Consider the following 16,227-nt stretch of genomic DNA (forward strand, 5'->3'; position numbering starts at 1 on the left):
GTACCACGACCACCGGCTCCTCCCCAGCACTACACATAAGTCTATCTAGATGCCTCTAGCATTTTGTCTCTTTTGCTCTCTGTTTCCCTCAAACACTCCTGTGGGTGTCCCTTTAGGCAGATTCCTTATTAATGGGATAATAGGTTTGTTGATTCTATAGCCCCACTCTAGCCAGGCAATCAGGTACATTTCTATCCAATTAGGCTTTCTCTGGGGAAGCTAATTAGTACTAGTAGTTACCAGAGTGCTGACCCCAAGTGCAAGCTCTCAGCACCCTGTCACATCTCGCTGGACATAGGGCCCCAAAATAACCATTAGTGATCACTAATCTCTCTGTGTCCCAGCTTTTGGGGTCTGGTTGTGTATTTTTTCCATATTACTGTACTGTGCTAGTGCCCATACACCTTGCAGATAGGAGAAAGTGACTGCAAAATGTTGTCCATAGCAACACTAGTAATATGAGATGTATGAGACTGAAATACCTCCTGGAATTAAGTCCTTCCAAAAAGAGTGGTCCTCAGGATACTGTCAATGGATGAACTGTCAATGAACAACAGACCTGACAAGTAACTGGGGTTTCCTGACTGCTTAGGCTGTGCCTTTCTATTGGTTACTACAGTTCTGTGCCTCTTTTCCCCCAGGCTTTCTATTGAAGCATTAGAGGCTGTGCTTCTCAAGGCTACGAATGAGAAACTGATAAGAACTCTCTGGATGCAGAAAACTTGGATGCTTCTTGAAAATCCGCAGACTCACCACGAGGGGGTGTGTTTGCTGGTGAGGTAAGAGATCTAGGAGACAGCACTTCATCCTCAGGGATCGGCAACAAATAGAGTGACTGACAGGGAACTTTCAGGTATAGCTTTGTGCGGGGTGCCCTGGGTGAGAAACACAGAGCTTCCATGCGTAGGTTTTAGAGTTGTATGGTCATAGCAGCTAAGCTTTTGAAGTGCACAGTCTGCCCCATAAGTGGTTCCTTTTGTCTTCCAGGGTTCTGCAAAGATCTGGAGTAATAACAGTGGAGATCATACAGAGCCTCCTTCCCTGGGTAAATTCCCCATCAGAAAACCAGCGAGTCACCAGCACAGCTTTCTTTGCTCAGGTATGAGCAGTTCCACCATTAGGCTGTTATCTGTTGTTTACCTTTCTCTGGGGAATTGTACAGTTCAGTTCACAGGAATTCATTTTAGATAGTAGAATGTGTCCTTTATAAGGAAATCTCATAAGGAACTTCATTACACCTTTCTTAATCATTTTCTCTTTGTTATTTTTGGGGCCTAAACTAGCCTAGCCTAGCTGCCTATTCTAGTTGCTGGTTAAGAGAGAGTGAGCAAGATATAGATAGGCTACGTCTACATTGGCAAGATTTTGCGCAAATAGGGTATGTCTACACTACAGCACTAATTCGAATTAACTTAATTCAAATTAGTTAATTTGAAATAAGCTAATTCGAATGAGTGCATTTAGACCTAAAAACTAATTCAAATTAGCATTTTGCTAATTCGAAATAGCATGTCCACATTGAGTGGACCCTGAACCGAAGTTAAGGCTGGCCAGAACCAGTGCCGTCAGGGCATCAGGTTAGGACTTAAGGTGTGGAGCTGCTTCCTCAGGCTAGCCGAGGGCTGTGCTTAAAAAGACCTGACCCCCATCCCGGACAGACAGTTCTCAGGATTCCCCGCTTGCATGTCTAACTCGATGGGGACATCAAAGCAGTCCTGTCTTGGAGTGCCCTGAATGCCCACACTCGGCACATTTCAGCACTCGACCATCAGCCCGGCTGCACTTGCCGCAGGCTGCCATCCGGGGGAGGTCAATCAGGGGGCTATCAGGATCCAGGAGGCCCTACAGGAAAGCTTCCACCCCGAGGAGCCCGCAGAGCCACCCCAGTCCTCCCCATCGGGGGCTCGTGCCCCATTCCTCCCTCACCTCCTTCCACTTACCCTTCCCAAGCCCCCTCTTCCTGATGTAAAAAATAAAGGACACGTGTTCAAAAAAAGAAACTCTCTTTATTTAACAAAACTGGGGGCGGGGGGGATTAACCTCTGGGGGACTGGGAAAAGGAGGTGGGAGAGGGGAAGAAAGAGGGTGGGAGAGGGGAGGTAGAAACCTGGGAGGAGGGAGCTGGAAGGGGGAAGCCAGGGGAAGAAGGAGGAGGGGAAGTATAAAACTATGGTACGCCATATCTTCAGAACTGTCTACAGATGTGGTCTTCTCACCTCAAAAAAGATATGGCCTTAGAAAGGGTTCAGAAAAGGGCAAGTACAATGATTAGGGGTTTGGAACAGGTCCCATATGAAGAGAGGCTAAAGAGACTGGGACTTTTCAGCTTAGAAAAGAGGAGACTGAGGGGGGATATGATAGAGGTCTATAAAATCATGAGTGGTGTGGAGAGGGTGCATAAAGAAAAGTTCTTCATTAGTTCCCATAATATAAGGACTAGAGGTCACCAAATGAAATGAATGGACATCAGGTTTAAAACTAATAAAAGAAAGTTCTTCTTCACACAAAGTTCTTCTTATAGTCAACCTGTGGAACTCCTTGCCACAGGAGGCTTTGAAGCCTAGAACTATAACAGAGTTTAAAGAGAAGTTAGATAAATTCATGGAGGTTGGGTCCGTGGAGTGCTATTAGCCAGGGGGTAGGAATGGTGTCCCTGGCCTCTGTTTGTGGAAGGCTGAAGATGGATGGCACGAGACAAATTGCTTGGTCATTGTCTTCGGTCCATCCCCTCTGGGGTACCTGGTGTTGGCCGCTGTTGGCAGACAGGCTACTGGACTAGATGGACCTTTGGTCTGACCCAGTACGGCCATTCTTATGTTCTTATGTACTAAGCGCAGGGCTCAGGGTCGGGGGTCTCACTGGAACAACTTGATTTTCATGCAAACCTGCTCCTGGGTTTGGATGTGGCCTTTGGTGGCCAGGCTGGCAGCTATCCTGCCCTAGACGGCTGCATTCCTGTGCCTAGTGTGGAGGTCGTGGACGCTGGAGGCCTCCCCCCAAACCTCGATAATGTCCACGATCTCTGCACTAGACCAGGCGGGCGCCTGCCTCTTGTGGCCCTGGGCAGGCTCCTAGGAGCCGCCAGCCTGGTCCTGGGGAGAGGCGGAGGGCTGGGTGGCAGCGGGTGGCTGGCTCATGCCATGCCAGGTGCAGGGTCTGCTGGCTGGGTGCTGGCAGGCTTGCCACTGGCACAGGCACTGTAGCCAGACCATGCCCCTTTAAGGGCTCTGGGGCTGGGAGAGGGGCAGAAAAGTTTCCCTGGTTTGGCCCAGAGTGGCCATCAGGGCAACCTGATTAGGGTTAGCCTCCAACTAGTTCGAATTAAGTGGCTACACAGCCCTTAATTTGAACTACTTAATTCGAACGAGGCGTTACTCCTCGTAGAATGAGGTTTACCTAGTTCGAATTAAGCGCTCCGCTAGTTCGATTTAAATTCGAACTAGCAGTTTGTATGTATAGCCGCTATTAAAGTTAATTCGAACTAATGGCTGTTAGTTCGAATTAACTTTGTAGTGTAGACATACCCATACTTTTAACGCAAGAGTTTTTGCGTTAGAATATTTGCGCAAGAGAGCGTCTAGACTGGCATGTGCTGTTGTGCTAAGAGGCGCTTTTCTGCAAAATCATCCGTGCCAGTGTAGACGCTCTCTTGCGCAAGAAAGCTCCGATGGCCATTTTAGCCATTGGGCTTTCTTGCACAAGAAATTAATGTGGCCTGTCTACACTGGCCTCTTGCGCAAGAACAGTTGCACAGGAGGGCTTTTTCCTGAGCGGGAGCATCATAGTTTTTGCGCAAGAAGCACTGATTTTAGACATTAGAATGTCAGTGTTCTTGTGCAAGAACTCCCCGCCAGTGTAGACTGGCAGCTGCTTTTGCGCAAAATCATGCCAATGTAGATGTAGCCATAGAATTTGCATTACTAGACCTTTTCTGACAATTCCTAGGGCTAATACTGACCAACAGCTCCTGATTTTGGTCTAGCTCAGCAAATCTTCTAAATGAATCTAGTGTCCTAATACTATAAAATAAGCAACATACAAATACATTAACATCTATCTTAGATTCTCATTAATCTAGAATAATAGATTCATAGAACATTCGAACTGGAAGGGATCTTGAGAGGTCTTCGAGTCCAATCCCCAGCCATCACGGCAGGACCAAGCACAGTCTAGATCATCCCTGACAGGTGTTTGTCTAACCTGCTCTTAAATATTTCTAGTGATGCAGATTCCACAATCTCCTGAGGCAATTTATTGCAGGGTTTAACCACCCTGACAGGCAGGACGTTTTTCCTGCTGTCCAACCTAAACTTCCCTTGATGTAATTTAAGCTCATTGCTTCTTATCCTATCCTTAGAGGCCAAGGAGAACAATTTTTCTCCATCTTCCTTAAAACATCCTTTTAGAAACTTGTATTATCTGAGTACTTCAAAATGATAATGTAGTATCTGAGTGCCTCAAAACTCTTTAAAAGTATGTATCCCTACAATACCCCTGTGAGGCAGGGAAACACTATTAGTCCCATTTTGCAAACAGGAAACTGATGCACAGAAGGCCCAAGTGACTTGCCCAACATCATCTAGGAAGTCTTTGAGGGTGCAGGAAATTGAACTGGAACCTCCTAAGTCCTAGGCTGCTAACTACTGGAGCATCCTCCCTCTCCACAGCCTTGCTATAACGTCTGTGTCATATTTCACATTTACGCTAAGTCGCTATTTTAGAGGCTCATCTGGTGGTTCTAGGAATCTGTTTGTGCCCCAAAATCTTTCTACACCCCACCTAGGAAAGGAGTCACAAACGTGGGTTTTCAAGGTCTGCCTAGAGAGGCCTCATGAAAGCTGCCAATCAGAGCCCAGCTGGCTCAGATATATGGAGCTACAGGGCTTTATTAGGTCAGTTCCTTTCAGGAAGTGGAGGGCCAAGAAAAGATGCTATTCTCTGGCCAAACCAATTCACAGGGGTTTATTTCAGGCAGCATTTTCTGAAGCTGAATTTGCAGAGAGAGAGTCCTTACGAGCCTTAAACATATAATTAGAGGGAGAAACTGAAAGTGGCCCCATAGGAAGAACCCAAGGAAAAAGTAGCAATAAACTGAAATGAAGCAATGACTCGCTGCCATTTCTAGGTTGGAACCAAGAGTAGTGGGCAGGCTCAGGTTCCCCAGTGGCATAAACCCGATGAAGGGGACAAGGCTTATGGAGAGGTTGAACAAAGAACAGACTATAAAGGGTCCAGAGTTGGGGCTGAAGACCCTAGTGAGGGCAACAGGACCTAAAAGGCATTTGTTTGGACTTTGGGACTTGGCCAGAGGGCTGAGCCATGGAAGACTCACTAAGATCGACTGGCAGGATGCACCTGGGCGAGAAAAGGATTGTGGTATCAAATGCAGTCACTGAGAGGCTTTCAAGGGATGAGCAATCACCCATTATAGTGCCTAAAAGGAAAAATCCATGTTTTTAACACAGTACTCATTCATATAGAATAATAAATTACAGTGTATTACGTGTCTCCTCAAATTATATTCGCTATCTTAATGAACATATTAGAGCTAATGGACATGTTGATTTTATTTCAGCTAATGACTGATCCCATACTCAGGGAGAAGAAGATCCTTAAGTCTATCTTACATAGCTTAGAAGAAAGGTCACGGGACAATAACAGCATTGTCCGTCAAATGGCTGTAAGAGGCCTAGGCAATTTAGTCTATGGGGCACCTGAGAAGGTAAGATAGAATACTGAATACAATGCAGCATAACTAGAGAAACTAAAGGAAACAATTGCTCAGGATTTACAGAGGCCATGCACAATGCACTAGGCCAATGTCTGCTCTCTCATACCCCTGTAACCTCTTTGCAGTCAATACACAGCAGGTTTGTTCTCTTGGTAAGCTGGGCATAAGGAAACAATATGTACTTAATATGATCATATGTAAATGTATACTCCTAGGAATGAAGAGTGTAGGCTTTATTTCCACGATGAGAGATTCTATTCCAGGAAACAGAGACACTAAAAAACTCAAATCATGATAGATAATCAGCTGAACGTAAGCACCCAGTACAAAGCTGTGACCAAAAGAGCTGAGGTGATCCTCGGAGGCATAGACAGAGGGATTCTGAATAAGAATAAAGAAGTTATTTTACCTCTGCTTATGGCACTGGTGTGAGAACTGCTAGAATACTATGTCAGGATCATGCCTGCAATTCAAGAAGGATGTTGATAAATTGGAGAAGAGTCACAAGAATTTTCAAAGGGCTAGAAAATGTGCCTTTAGATTCAATGGGGGAGGGAGGGGGAATGAAGCTAAACTAATTCAGACTGCTAGTAAGGCATACATTTTAATGGTAATTTTAATCATTGGAACCATTTACCAAGGGTTGTGGTGGGGTCTCTATCAGTAGCAACTTTAAAAACAAGATGGGCTGTTTTTCTAAAAGAGGTGCTCTAGTCAAACAGACATTATTTTGGGGAGGTTCTGTGTTGTGAAGGAGGTCAGACTGAATGATCACAATGGTCCCTTTTGGCCTTCAAATCTAAGTAATTAGAAATCTAATAGGATTACATAGGTGTAATATGGCACAGAGTTTGGCTTATTGTAGCTAGTACCTGATGTAAAATATAGCTATAGGTCAATAGGGGGGCAGATGAAATTCCCACTGCTTCATAATTGCTAAAAAAAATATTAGAAATGTGGTTAGTGGAAAGTGTTTTTTAATGTCATACGTCTGAACAGGTGAAAAAGTACAAGAAGTTTCTTCTGGAGGCACTGATCAGGACTTTAGAAGACACTTTCAGTTCTGAAGTCACTGCCGAAAGCCTGAAGGCACTGGCCAACGTTCTGAACGAGCTGAAAGGGAAGGACATAGGTTCTTCCTTCAGAGACCTCACCACACAGATCCGGAAGTACTTCGATAATGTACGTGAACAGAAGCCTTCAACCCCAGTTCAGCTGACATTGATGAGGCTCCATTTACAATGCATGATGTGTCCTCACTGGGCATTGTTCATGTCAGAATGAAGTGATTTTAGGCCTTAGGGAAGAGATGTGTTTTATGGAGGAGCAGAGAATTAAGAAAATGAGGATGCCATCCCTGCTCCTTCAGTCTCACCCTTCTGTTCATCTTTATTTCCAATGAGAATGGCAAAGGAAGTATGAATACTAGATTAGGTAGCTGCATACAAGGAAAATGGGCATACAGGGTGTAATAGACTGTTTTGGGCCTGCTCCATACGATTTTTATGTCAGATGGTTGAAATTATTCCATTTTGCAGAGAAGTTTGAGATTTCAAATTTTGGTTTTGTTCCTATTTGGGGGACACACCCCCCAGCCCAAATTTCAAAACTCTTTGTGAAACCGTAATACTATTCTCAACCCAGCTCTACTGGGAGCCTTGCCTGAGGGCAGTCTACTGGCAGACTATGCTGGAGACAGGGAACCTGGAAACACTGGGAATTAGAGGTGCCAGGGTGCACATTTCCTGGCTCCTTGTCAGCCTGCCAGACAGGCTGTTCTGAAGGTGAGGGCCAGGAAGCCCAAGATCCCAGTTAGCCTGCTAGATGGGTCACCAAGAAGCTGACCAAGTACCCCTACTTGGCTTCTGGAAGAATGTTGTCAAAATTGAACTGTCTTCAAAGTATTTTGATGAATCAACACATTTGGCCCAAACTTGATTAATTCCAGTTCTTTTAAACTTCTGTAGTTGGAATCACTCTATCCTAATGTAGAAGAGACAGCTGTGCTAGATACATGATGTGGTTATTTCTTCGTTACCAACCTGTGTGGCTTTCTTGGCTATAGGAGGACAACACTCTTCGTGCATTGGCCTTTGTCCTGTTTGGTATCCTGGCCGGCTCTGCAAAGAGAAAATGGAAGGACTATTTTGCCAAGCAGGTTAGACAGAGCTGGGTCACGCTTCTGCTGCACCTGCAAGATCCAAGCCCTGAGGTTTCAATGGTAAGAATGACAGTGACTTAATTACTAAGCAAAAAGAATCTTCCTCCTGATGCCAGGGGAGCTCTGCTATTCCTTCCCGCAGTGGAGACCTAAATTCTTCCCTCAGTTCATTGCCCTCCTTTTGAGTCAATCCCAGACAGGCTGGTCCTTAGCAGCCAGGGTTGTCTCACTGGAGTTCAGGATAGGTCATGGGTCTGATCCCAAGAGTTCATTCCTGCCTATCTCTGCACCCCACGTTCCTGCCTCCCCACAACAGAGGAAAGACCACAGCTATGCCTAGTGAAGCAGCTTTCATAGCTACATCTGTTCTGAAAAAACATTGCTGCTATCTCCAGTTTTCAGTATTATAAAATCATAGAACCATAGGTTTGGAGGAGACCTCAGGAGGTCACTGAGTCCAACCTCCTGCCCAAAACAGGACCAGCCTCAACTAAACAATCCCAGCCAGGGCTTTGTCAAGCTAGGATTTGAAAACTCTAGATTTAGAGGTTCCGTTGCCTCCCTAGGTAACCCATTCCAGTGCTTCACCACCTTCCTAGTAAAATAGTTTTTCCGAATCTCCAACCTAGACCTCCCCCACTGTAACTTGAGACCATTGCTCCTCATTCAGTCATCTAGTACCACTGAGAACAGCCTCTCTCCATCCTCTTTGAAATCCCCCTTCAGGTAGTTAAAGCCTTCTATCAAAGCTCCCCTCACTCTTCTCTTCTGAAGACTAAATAATCCCAAATCCCTCAGCCTCTCCTTGTAAATCATGTGTTCCAGCCTCCTAATCATCTTTGTTGCCCTCCATTGGACTTTCTCCAATGTATCAACATTTTTTAAGTAATGGGGTGCCCAGAATTGGATGCAATACTCCAGAAGTAGAATCCCTTTCCCCCTATTAAAGTCATGCTGGCATATTTTCTGTCTATTACTTCAGGGGAATCCCTTTTATTCTTGGGGTAGATGAGCAGTCAAGGACATGAGTTCCATTTGAATGAGCACAATACGTGTTATGGAACAATTCAATGGTGCAACCCTCTTTTTCAGGAGTGCAGAGCTACATTTCATCTCTGTGCCCCATTTTTGGGACTGAAGAGGCTCCAAACTATACTTAATGAGCATCTTAGTTGGAGAACCAAGCTGAACCCTGAAGAGCTCCAGATGGATATCTGCAGACACCTTGTGAGTGACCTACAGAATTATATGAGATTATTGACAGCATAGGCTTGTGGTGTAGAAGCAGGGGGAATGTGTGATGGGCAATGTAAGTATCTATGGGTATGTCTATGCTACAAAGTTAGTTTGAACTAACGGACGTTAGTTCGAACTAACTTTCATAGGTGCTACACTAGCGCTCCGTTAGTTTGAATTTAATTCGAACTAATGGAGCGCTTAGTTCGAACTAGGTAATCCTCATTCCACGAGGATTAAGCCTAGTTCAAATTTACTAGTTCGAATTAAGGGCTGTGTAGCCCCTTAATGCGAACTAGTGGGAGGCTAGCCCTCCCCAGCTTTCCCTGGTGGCCACTCCGGCCAACACCAGGGAAACTCTATGCCCCCCTCCCGGCCCCGGACCCCTTAAAGGGGCACGGGCTGGCTACGGTGCCCGTGCCAGGTGCAAGCCTGCCAGCACCCAGCCAGCAGACCCTGCACCTGGTGCGGATCGAGCCACCCACCCGATGCCCCCCAGCCCTCCCCCTCTTCCCGGGACCAGGCTGGCAGGTCCTGGGAGCTTGCCCGGGACCGCAAAAGGCGGGCTCCCTCCTGGGCTAGTGCGGACATCGTGGACCTCATCCACGATCTCCGCACTAGGCACAGGAAGGTGGCCGGCTAGGGCAGGAGAGCTGCCAGCCTGGCCACCCAGGAGCAGGTGTGCATGAAAATCAAGGGGGTCCACTGAGACCCCCGACCCTGAGCACTGAGCTTACAATGGCCATCCTGGGTCAGAACAAAGGTTCATCTATCCCAGTAGCCTGTCTGCCGACAGCGGCCAACCCTAGGGACCCTGGAGGGGATGGACCGAAGACAGTGACCAAGCCATTTGTCTCGTGCCATCCCTCTCCAGCCTTCCACAAACTTTGGGCAGGGACACCACTCCTACCCCCTGGCTAATACCACTCCATGGACCCAACCTCCATGGCTTGATCTCACTTCCCTTTAAACTCTGTTCTAGTTGTAGCCTTCACAGACTCCAGCAGCAAGGAGTTCCACAGGTTGACTCTGTGCTTTGCGAAGAACAACTTTCTGTTACTAGTTTGAAGCCTGCTACCCATTCCTTTCCTTTGGTGTCCTCTAGTCCTTCTTTATGGGAACTAATGAAGAACTTTTCTGTATGCACCCTCTCCACCCAACTCCTGGTTTTAGAGACCTCTATCCTGTCCCCCCTCCGTCTCCTCTTTTCTAAGCTGAAAAGTCCCAGTCTCTTTAGCCTCTCTTCATATGAGACCTGTTCCCAACCCCTGATCATTTTAGTTGCCCTCCCCTCTGCCACCCTCTCTCTTCCCCTCTCCCACCCCCTTTTCCCAGTCTCCCCCAGTTTTGTTCAATAAAGACAGATTCCATTTTTGAACACAATTGTCCTTTATTTTGTACATCAAGAAGAGGGGCTAGGAAGGGTAAGTGGAAGGAGTTGAGGGAGGAATGGGGTACGCGCCCCCGATGGGGAGGACTGGGCTGGCTCTGCGGGCTTTTGTGGTGGAAGCTCTCCTGCAGCCCCCCAATTGCCCCATCTCCCCAGATGGCAGGCTGCGGCAAGTGCAGCCGGTCTGATGGCCAAGTGCTGTGATGTGCCCAGTGTGGGTACTCCGGGCACTCCAAGCCAGGACTGCTTTGCAAGCGGGGCACCCCTGAGAACTGTCTGTCCGGGGTGGGGGTTGGGACCCTTTAAGCACAGCCCTCGGCTAGCCTGAGACAGCATCTCCACGCTCTAAGTCCTCCTCTGATGACCTGCCGGCACTGCTTCCGGCAATCCTTAAGCCCGGTTCAGGGTCCACTTAATGTTGACATGCTAGTTCGAATTAGTAAAACGCTAATTCGAACTAGTTTTTTAGTCTAGATCCGTTAGTTTTAATTAGCTTAGTTCGAATTAAGTAATTCGAACTAAGTGAGTTCGAATTAACGTTGTAGTGTAGACGTACCCTATTAGAGTGGGATACAGGACTGAGGGTGAGAGGAATGTAAATCTGCCATAGATTCCCACTTTCCCCACTTCTACACAGCCTCCTGTCCTTTCTTTTATTTACTTGTTTAAATTAAAAAAAAAGTCTGAGTGAGTCCAATAACTGACAGCAGTGGCAAGAGGAACACAGACTGTTTACTTGTGGTTTGTAAAGGCATGTGTTGGCAGTCAAAGGGCATTTCTAGCCAGAGAGAGCTCATGTGTCCCTGATTTTCTCTAGGCCAAAGAGAAGGCTGAGCTACTGGAGAACTTTTACAAAACTACCATCACATACTTCTGCAGCAGCTGGGAAGAGATCCGGGCAGTTGCAGCCAAGTTAGCTGGTGAGAGAAAGTGTGCCGTGTCCCTTTTGGTATTCCCTTTGAGGTAGACAGAAAAAGTCCCTGTGTGCAGCACTGAGCTACTATTAATCTCTCCGTGCTGTGACTTCTCATGCATAAATGGAGATGTTAATGTTCTCCTACTTCTCCAGTGTGGTGTTAGGAGGAATTTGTAAGTTGCAATAGAATGCTTTGAGATGGCGCAGTCATTTAGTAGCAGAGGCTGGCACACTGTCACGTAGGGTATGTTTATTCTCCGATCAAACTAGTGTGCTAAAAATAGAGTAGCTGTGGCAGGAGTAGCAGGAGGGGTTAACTATTCCAAGGATGATCCCATCCAAACCCAAAAGTCTGTTCTCAAGGTGGCTAGCTCCTCCGACTGCTTCTGTCATCTTACCTGCACTCTATTTTTAGTAGTCAGAGTTAGTGTGGACTCAAACTATAGACCTAAGCTCAGTGTTGTTCACTGTTCCTTATTGGTGCTTCATCACTGGGAGGTAGGCAGGCCACCGCCACACAGTGCCTGCTGTTGCAGGTTCCTGATTGCCTTGCCCAGGAAGCACTAGATTCCTCCCCTTTGGCCCTGTGCCATCCTTTCCTTAGCACACCCATGCAAGCCAGGCAAGCATTGTGGCCTAATTAATTTATCCATGTGAGATCCTTGCTTAGTACGCACTTATTCCTGGCCCCAGCCCTTTGTTCACACCACTAGATTAATACACTATCCTAGTATATCTCCAATAACTGACAGCAGTGGCAAGAGGAACATAGATTGTTTAAAGCAAATGAGGTTTTATGTAAACATTCTTAATTTTTTTCTCTTATTCTCTTCAGTGTGGACGCTAAACTTTTCTAGTATTTTCTTGCTTACAGCTCACCTTAGACCCACAATAGAAGCCAAAGGGCCAATGTTATCACCTTGCACTTAACAAGAGAAGGTTTTTTATTGATGTTTATTTTACACTGCTTATTTAGGCATCATCCTGGAACATACGGACACCAAAAATATGAAATGGCTGGACATGGAACATCTGTTGACCTGTAAGTAACAAATACAGGTGAAATCCTATTCATTAGTGAGTTATAAAGAAATTTAGCTGACAAGCAAGCAGTAACTGATACCACAGGTGTGAAGTGCATCAGCCACACATCAAAGGACAGATTCAGCTTTAGTCTGCTCTGAAAGAGGTACGTCTACACTACAGCGTTAATTCAAGTTAACTTAATTCGAAATAGTTAATTTGAATTAAGCTAATTCGAATTATGCATCTATACACAAAACCTATTTCAAAATAGCATTTTGTTATTTTGAAATAGCGCGTCCACACTGAGTGGACCCTGAACCGAAGTTCAGGCTGGCCGGAACCAGTGCTGCAGGGCATCAGGTTAGGACATAGTGTGTGGGCCTTCTGCCTCAGGCTAACTGAGCTCCGTGCTTCACGGGACCCTACCCCCACCCCGGGTTCCCCGCTCGCTTGTCTACCCCGATGAGGGACAACAAAGCAGTCCTGTCTTGGAGTGCCCTGAGTGCCTGCACTCGGGACACCACAGCACTCGGCCACATGGAGCCAGAGCTGCCCCTGGGCACACCGGTGCGTCTCGTAGGGTTGTTGCCATCAGCCCAGCTGCACTTGCTGCAGGCTACCGTCCGGGGAGTCCATTGGGGGGCTGTCAGGATCCAGGAGGCCCTGCAGGAGAGTGTCCACCCCGAGGAGCCCTCAGAACCACCCCGGTCCTCCCCACCGGGGGCTCGTGCCCCATTCCTCCCTCACGTCCATCTACTTACTCCTCCCTAGCCTCCCTTCCTGATGTCAAATAAAAGACATGTATGTTCAAAAATAGAAACTGGGTTTATTGAACAACAGGGTGAACCTCTGGGGAGACTGGGAAAAGGAGGTGGGAGAGAGGAATAGAGTGGGTGGGAGAGGGGAGGGTGAAACCTGGGAGGAGGAAGTTGGAAGGGAGAAGCAAAGGGAAGAAAGGAGAAGGGAAGATCAGGGCCCAAGGTTGGGGGTCTCACCGCACCAACTTGAATGTCATGCAAACCTGCTCCTGGGTTCGCATGTGGCCTTTGGTGGCCAGGCTGGCAGCTATCCTGCCATTGACGGCCGTGTTCCTCTGTCTAGTGCGGAGATCATGGATGCTGGGGCATCCCTCCCAAACCTGAATAAGGTCCATGATCTCCACCCTGGACCAGGAAGGCACCCGCCTTCTCCAGCCCCTGTCAGGCTCCTGGGTGCTGGCAGACTGCTCCTGAGGAGCAGTGGAGGGTTGGCTGCCAGTGCCTTGCTGGCTCACGTTTTGTGGCTACTGGCTCAGGGGCCCCAGTGGCCACTGCTGGCTCTTGGCTGGTAGGCTTGGATCTGGCACGGGCCAGGGTCTATCCCTTTAATAGCTCTGGGGTTTACCAAATTTGAATTAAGCGCTCTGCTATTTCGAATTAATATCGAAATAGCGGTTTGCATGTATAGATGCTATTAAAGTTAATTCAAAATAACAGCTGTTATTTTGAATTAACTTTGCGGTGTAGACGTACCTGGAGGAAACTGCAGCCAGTGTGATATAAGTCAGTGCATCTCCTGGCTATCCTGGCAATGCCTCTTCCCAACCTGTGTGATCCACTCTTTGGGCTCCATCGGCTCCCTGGAAGCCACTTTTTGCTACCCCAAACTCCACACCATCAGATTTATTTCTGTCAGGAGATGTAAAATAACTTAAAAGCAGAAGCTATTGAGTCAATGGAGCACCTTCCAATTGGATGAGTTTCTGGTAGGGTCAGGGTCTCCCCTCTCCCCCCTCCTCCATCTCAGTTTGGAGCTTGGAAGGATCCCAATGGAGGAACCTAAAGCTTTGTTTGTACAGAGAGCTTCTGTAGCTTGGTACTCACTGGTACTAAATCTCCAGCTACTGCAGGCATAGGTGACTATATGAAAAGTGAGTCATATTCTCTGTAATTCCAGCTCTCCAGGTCCTACAGAATGACCCAAGTCCCATTGTCCAGATGGTGGCAACTCAGGTCCTAAGAGACATCTGACCTGGATGAGTGCTCGGGGAATGAAGCACAGACAAATAGATCAAAGAGCTCCTGCTACCTTGAATGGGAACAAGAGAGGGATTGCTGGAGGACAATGTGCTCTGTCTGTGCCAGCTTGTTTCCAGCTTGCACCTCATATACTTCGGTGGGAAGCTAGACCTTGGTGGTATGCGGCCAGCTCTGCTATGGGGTAGGAGAGTAGTATAAGGGCCCTACCATCAATCAAACATTAGCCCTGCCACCTGACCCTGGAAGTCCCCCCCCCCCGACTCCCCGGAAGTTCCTTCTCCCTTGTCACCGGCAGTCCCGCCCCTGGAGGGTAGTACATCCGGGTCGAGAGGGACAGGTGACCGGAAGTAATAAAGGATGTCATGTGACCCCCGTTAGGCCCGTCCCCTGTCACCGGAAGTCCCGCCCTTGGGGGTAATACATCCGGGGTCAAGAGGGGCAGGTGACCGGAAGTAAGGGGTGTCATGTGACCCCTCTAAGGACTTGCCCCGCCTCCCTCTACCAATCAGGAAGGGCTTTCCCCGTAGGACCGCCCCGCGAACCGCTTTGACCAATCGGGGGGCAGTTCCGGGACCGGATGACCCGCCCAGAAGTGGGTCGTGTGACCCCTCTAAGAACTCGCCCCACCTCCCTCCACCAATCAGGAGGGGTTTTTTCCCTGTAGGACTGCCTCGTGAACTGCTTTGACCAATCAGGGGGCAGTTCCGGGACCGGAAGACCCGCCCAGTAGTGGGTTGTGTGACCCCTCTAAGAACTCACCCTGCCTCCCTCTACCAATCAGGAGGGTTTTTTTCCCTGTAGGACCGCCCCACAAATCGCTTTGACCATTTGGGGGGTGCAGTTCTGGGACCCATTGACCAGACCGGAAGCTGGTCGTGTGACCCCTCTAAGAGCTTCCCGTGACACCCTCTGTCAATCAGAGCATAGCACTTCCCCATAAGTTCTAGCGCCACACAAAAGAAGCCATCTTGTTCCAAGAGCGCGTGTTTCAGAGAGCGTGCAAACGCTGAGCAGAAACATGGACTCTTTCACCACCCCCACCAGAAGTTTGGAGTTTGTTTTGGTGACGAGGGCCTTCCACCACATGAGAAGAAAGTGCCACATCAGCAACAGTTCCGAGGACGAGGGAGAGGCAAAAAGGGGCCCTTTGCCCCCTCTGCTATTGGATACACCAGGATCTGATCCCGAAACCCAACTCCTCCCACGGCAGCCTGACGAGCTAGACGGCCTCTCGTTATCTGTCCCTGTGGAGGATGCTGCCCATCTCTCCCAGGAGTCGGACAAGGTGAACGGAAAAGAAGTCAAACAGGTAAATGAAAAAATCGAGGTGGGGGGCATCATGGGTGTTTTGTGAATCTAAAAACCAGCAGCTGTAGCTTATTCTCTTTTTTGACAATCTCTTGCCAGGTCGACGATGACTTTCTAGAAACCTTTGAGAAATTGCACATCGGTAATCCTGTGGGAGTAAATCTATCTTGTGCCCGCTTTTTTTGCTCATATCTGACACATGGATCTCGAGAACAAACGTGCAAGAATGAATTAACTCGGACTCCCTAATAGCGATAGTGGTGGGGGTGTCATGGTGCCCATTTGCAGATGGCTGTAAAAGGGTGTGTTAATCCAGATGCTTAATAAAACTTGTATGAAATGTGTTGGTGTGAATGTGTTCCTTCCATACTTACAGCATCTTTTACTAACACAAATAACAGTCATGTCTACGCAGATTGCTCTGTTAGAGAAAATACATTA

The 16,227-nt window shown here is 47.7% G+C and overlaps 1 protein-coding gene across 1 annotated transcript in view; it reads left to right on the forward strand.

The window, feature by feature from the left end:
• Window positions 1-15,832, forward strand: part of LOC142825336 (maestro heat-like repeat-containing protein family member 2B) — a 45,486-nt gene extending 29,654 nt beyond the window's left edge. The window contains exons 19-25 of the mRNA XM_075917292.1: window positions 642-779; window positions 988-1,099; window positions 5,576-5,722; window positions 6,731-6,913; window positions 7,797-7,952; window positions 8,985-9,119; window positions 15,689-15,832. Coding sequence (XP_075773407.1) covers window positions 642-779; window positions 988-1,099; window positions 5,576-5,722; window positions 6,731-6,913; window positions 7,797-7,952; window positions 8,985-9,119; window positions 15,689-15,832 — 1,015 coding nt within the window. The remainder of the gene's footprint in view (window positions 1-641; window positions 780-987; window positions 1,100-5,575; window positions 5,723-6,730; window positions 6,914-7,796; window positions 7,953-8,984; window positions 9,120-15,688) is intronic.
• The last annotated feature ends 395 nt before the right edge of the window (window positions 15,833-16,227 follow it).

This window comes from Pelodiscus sinensis, unplaced genomic scaffold (genome assembly GCF_049634645.1).
Source record: "Pelodiscus sinensis isolate JC-2024 unplaced genomic scaffold, ASM4963464v1 ctg49, whole genome shotgun sequence".
Taxonomy (NCBI): domain Eukaryota; kingdom Metazoa; phylum Chordata; order Testudines; family Trionychidae; genus Pelodiscus; species Pelodiscus sinensis.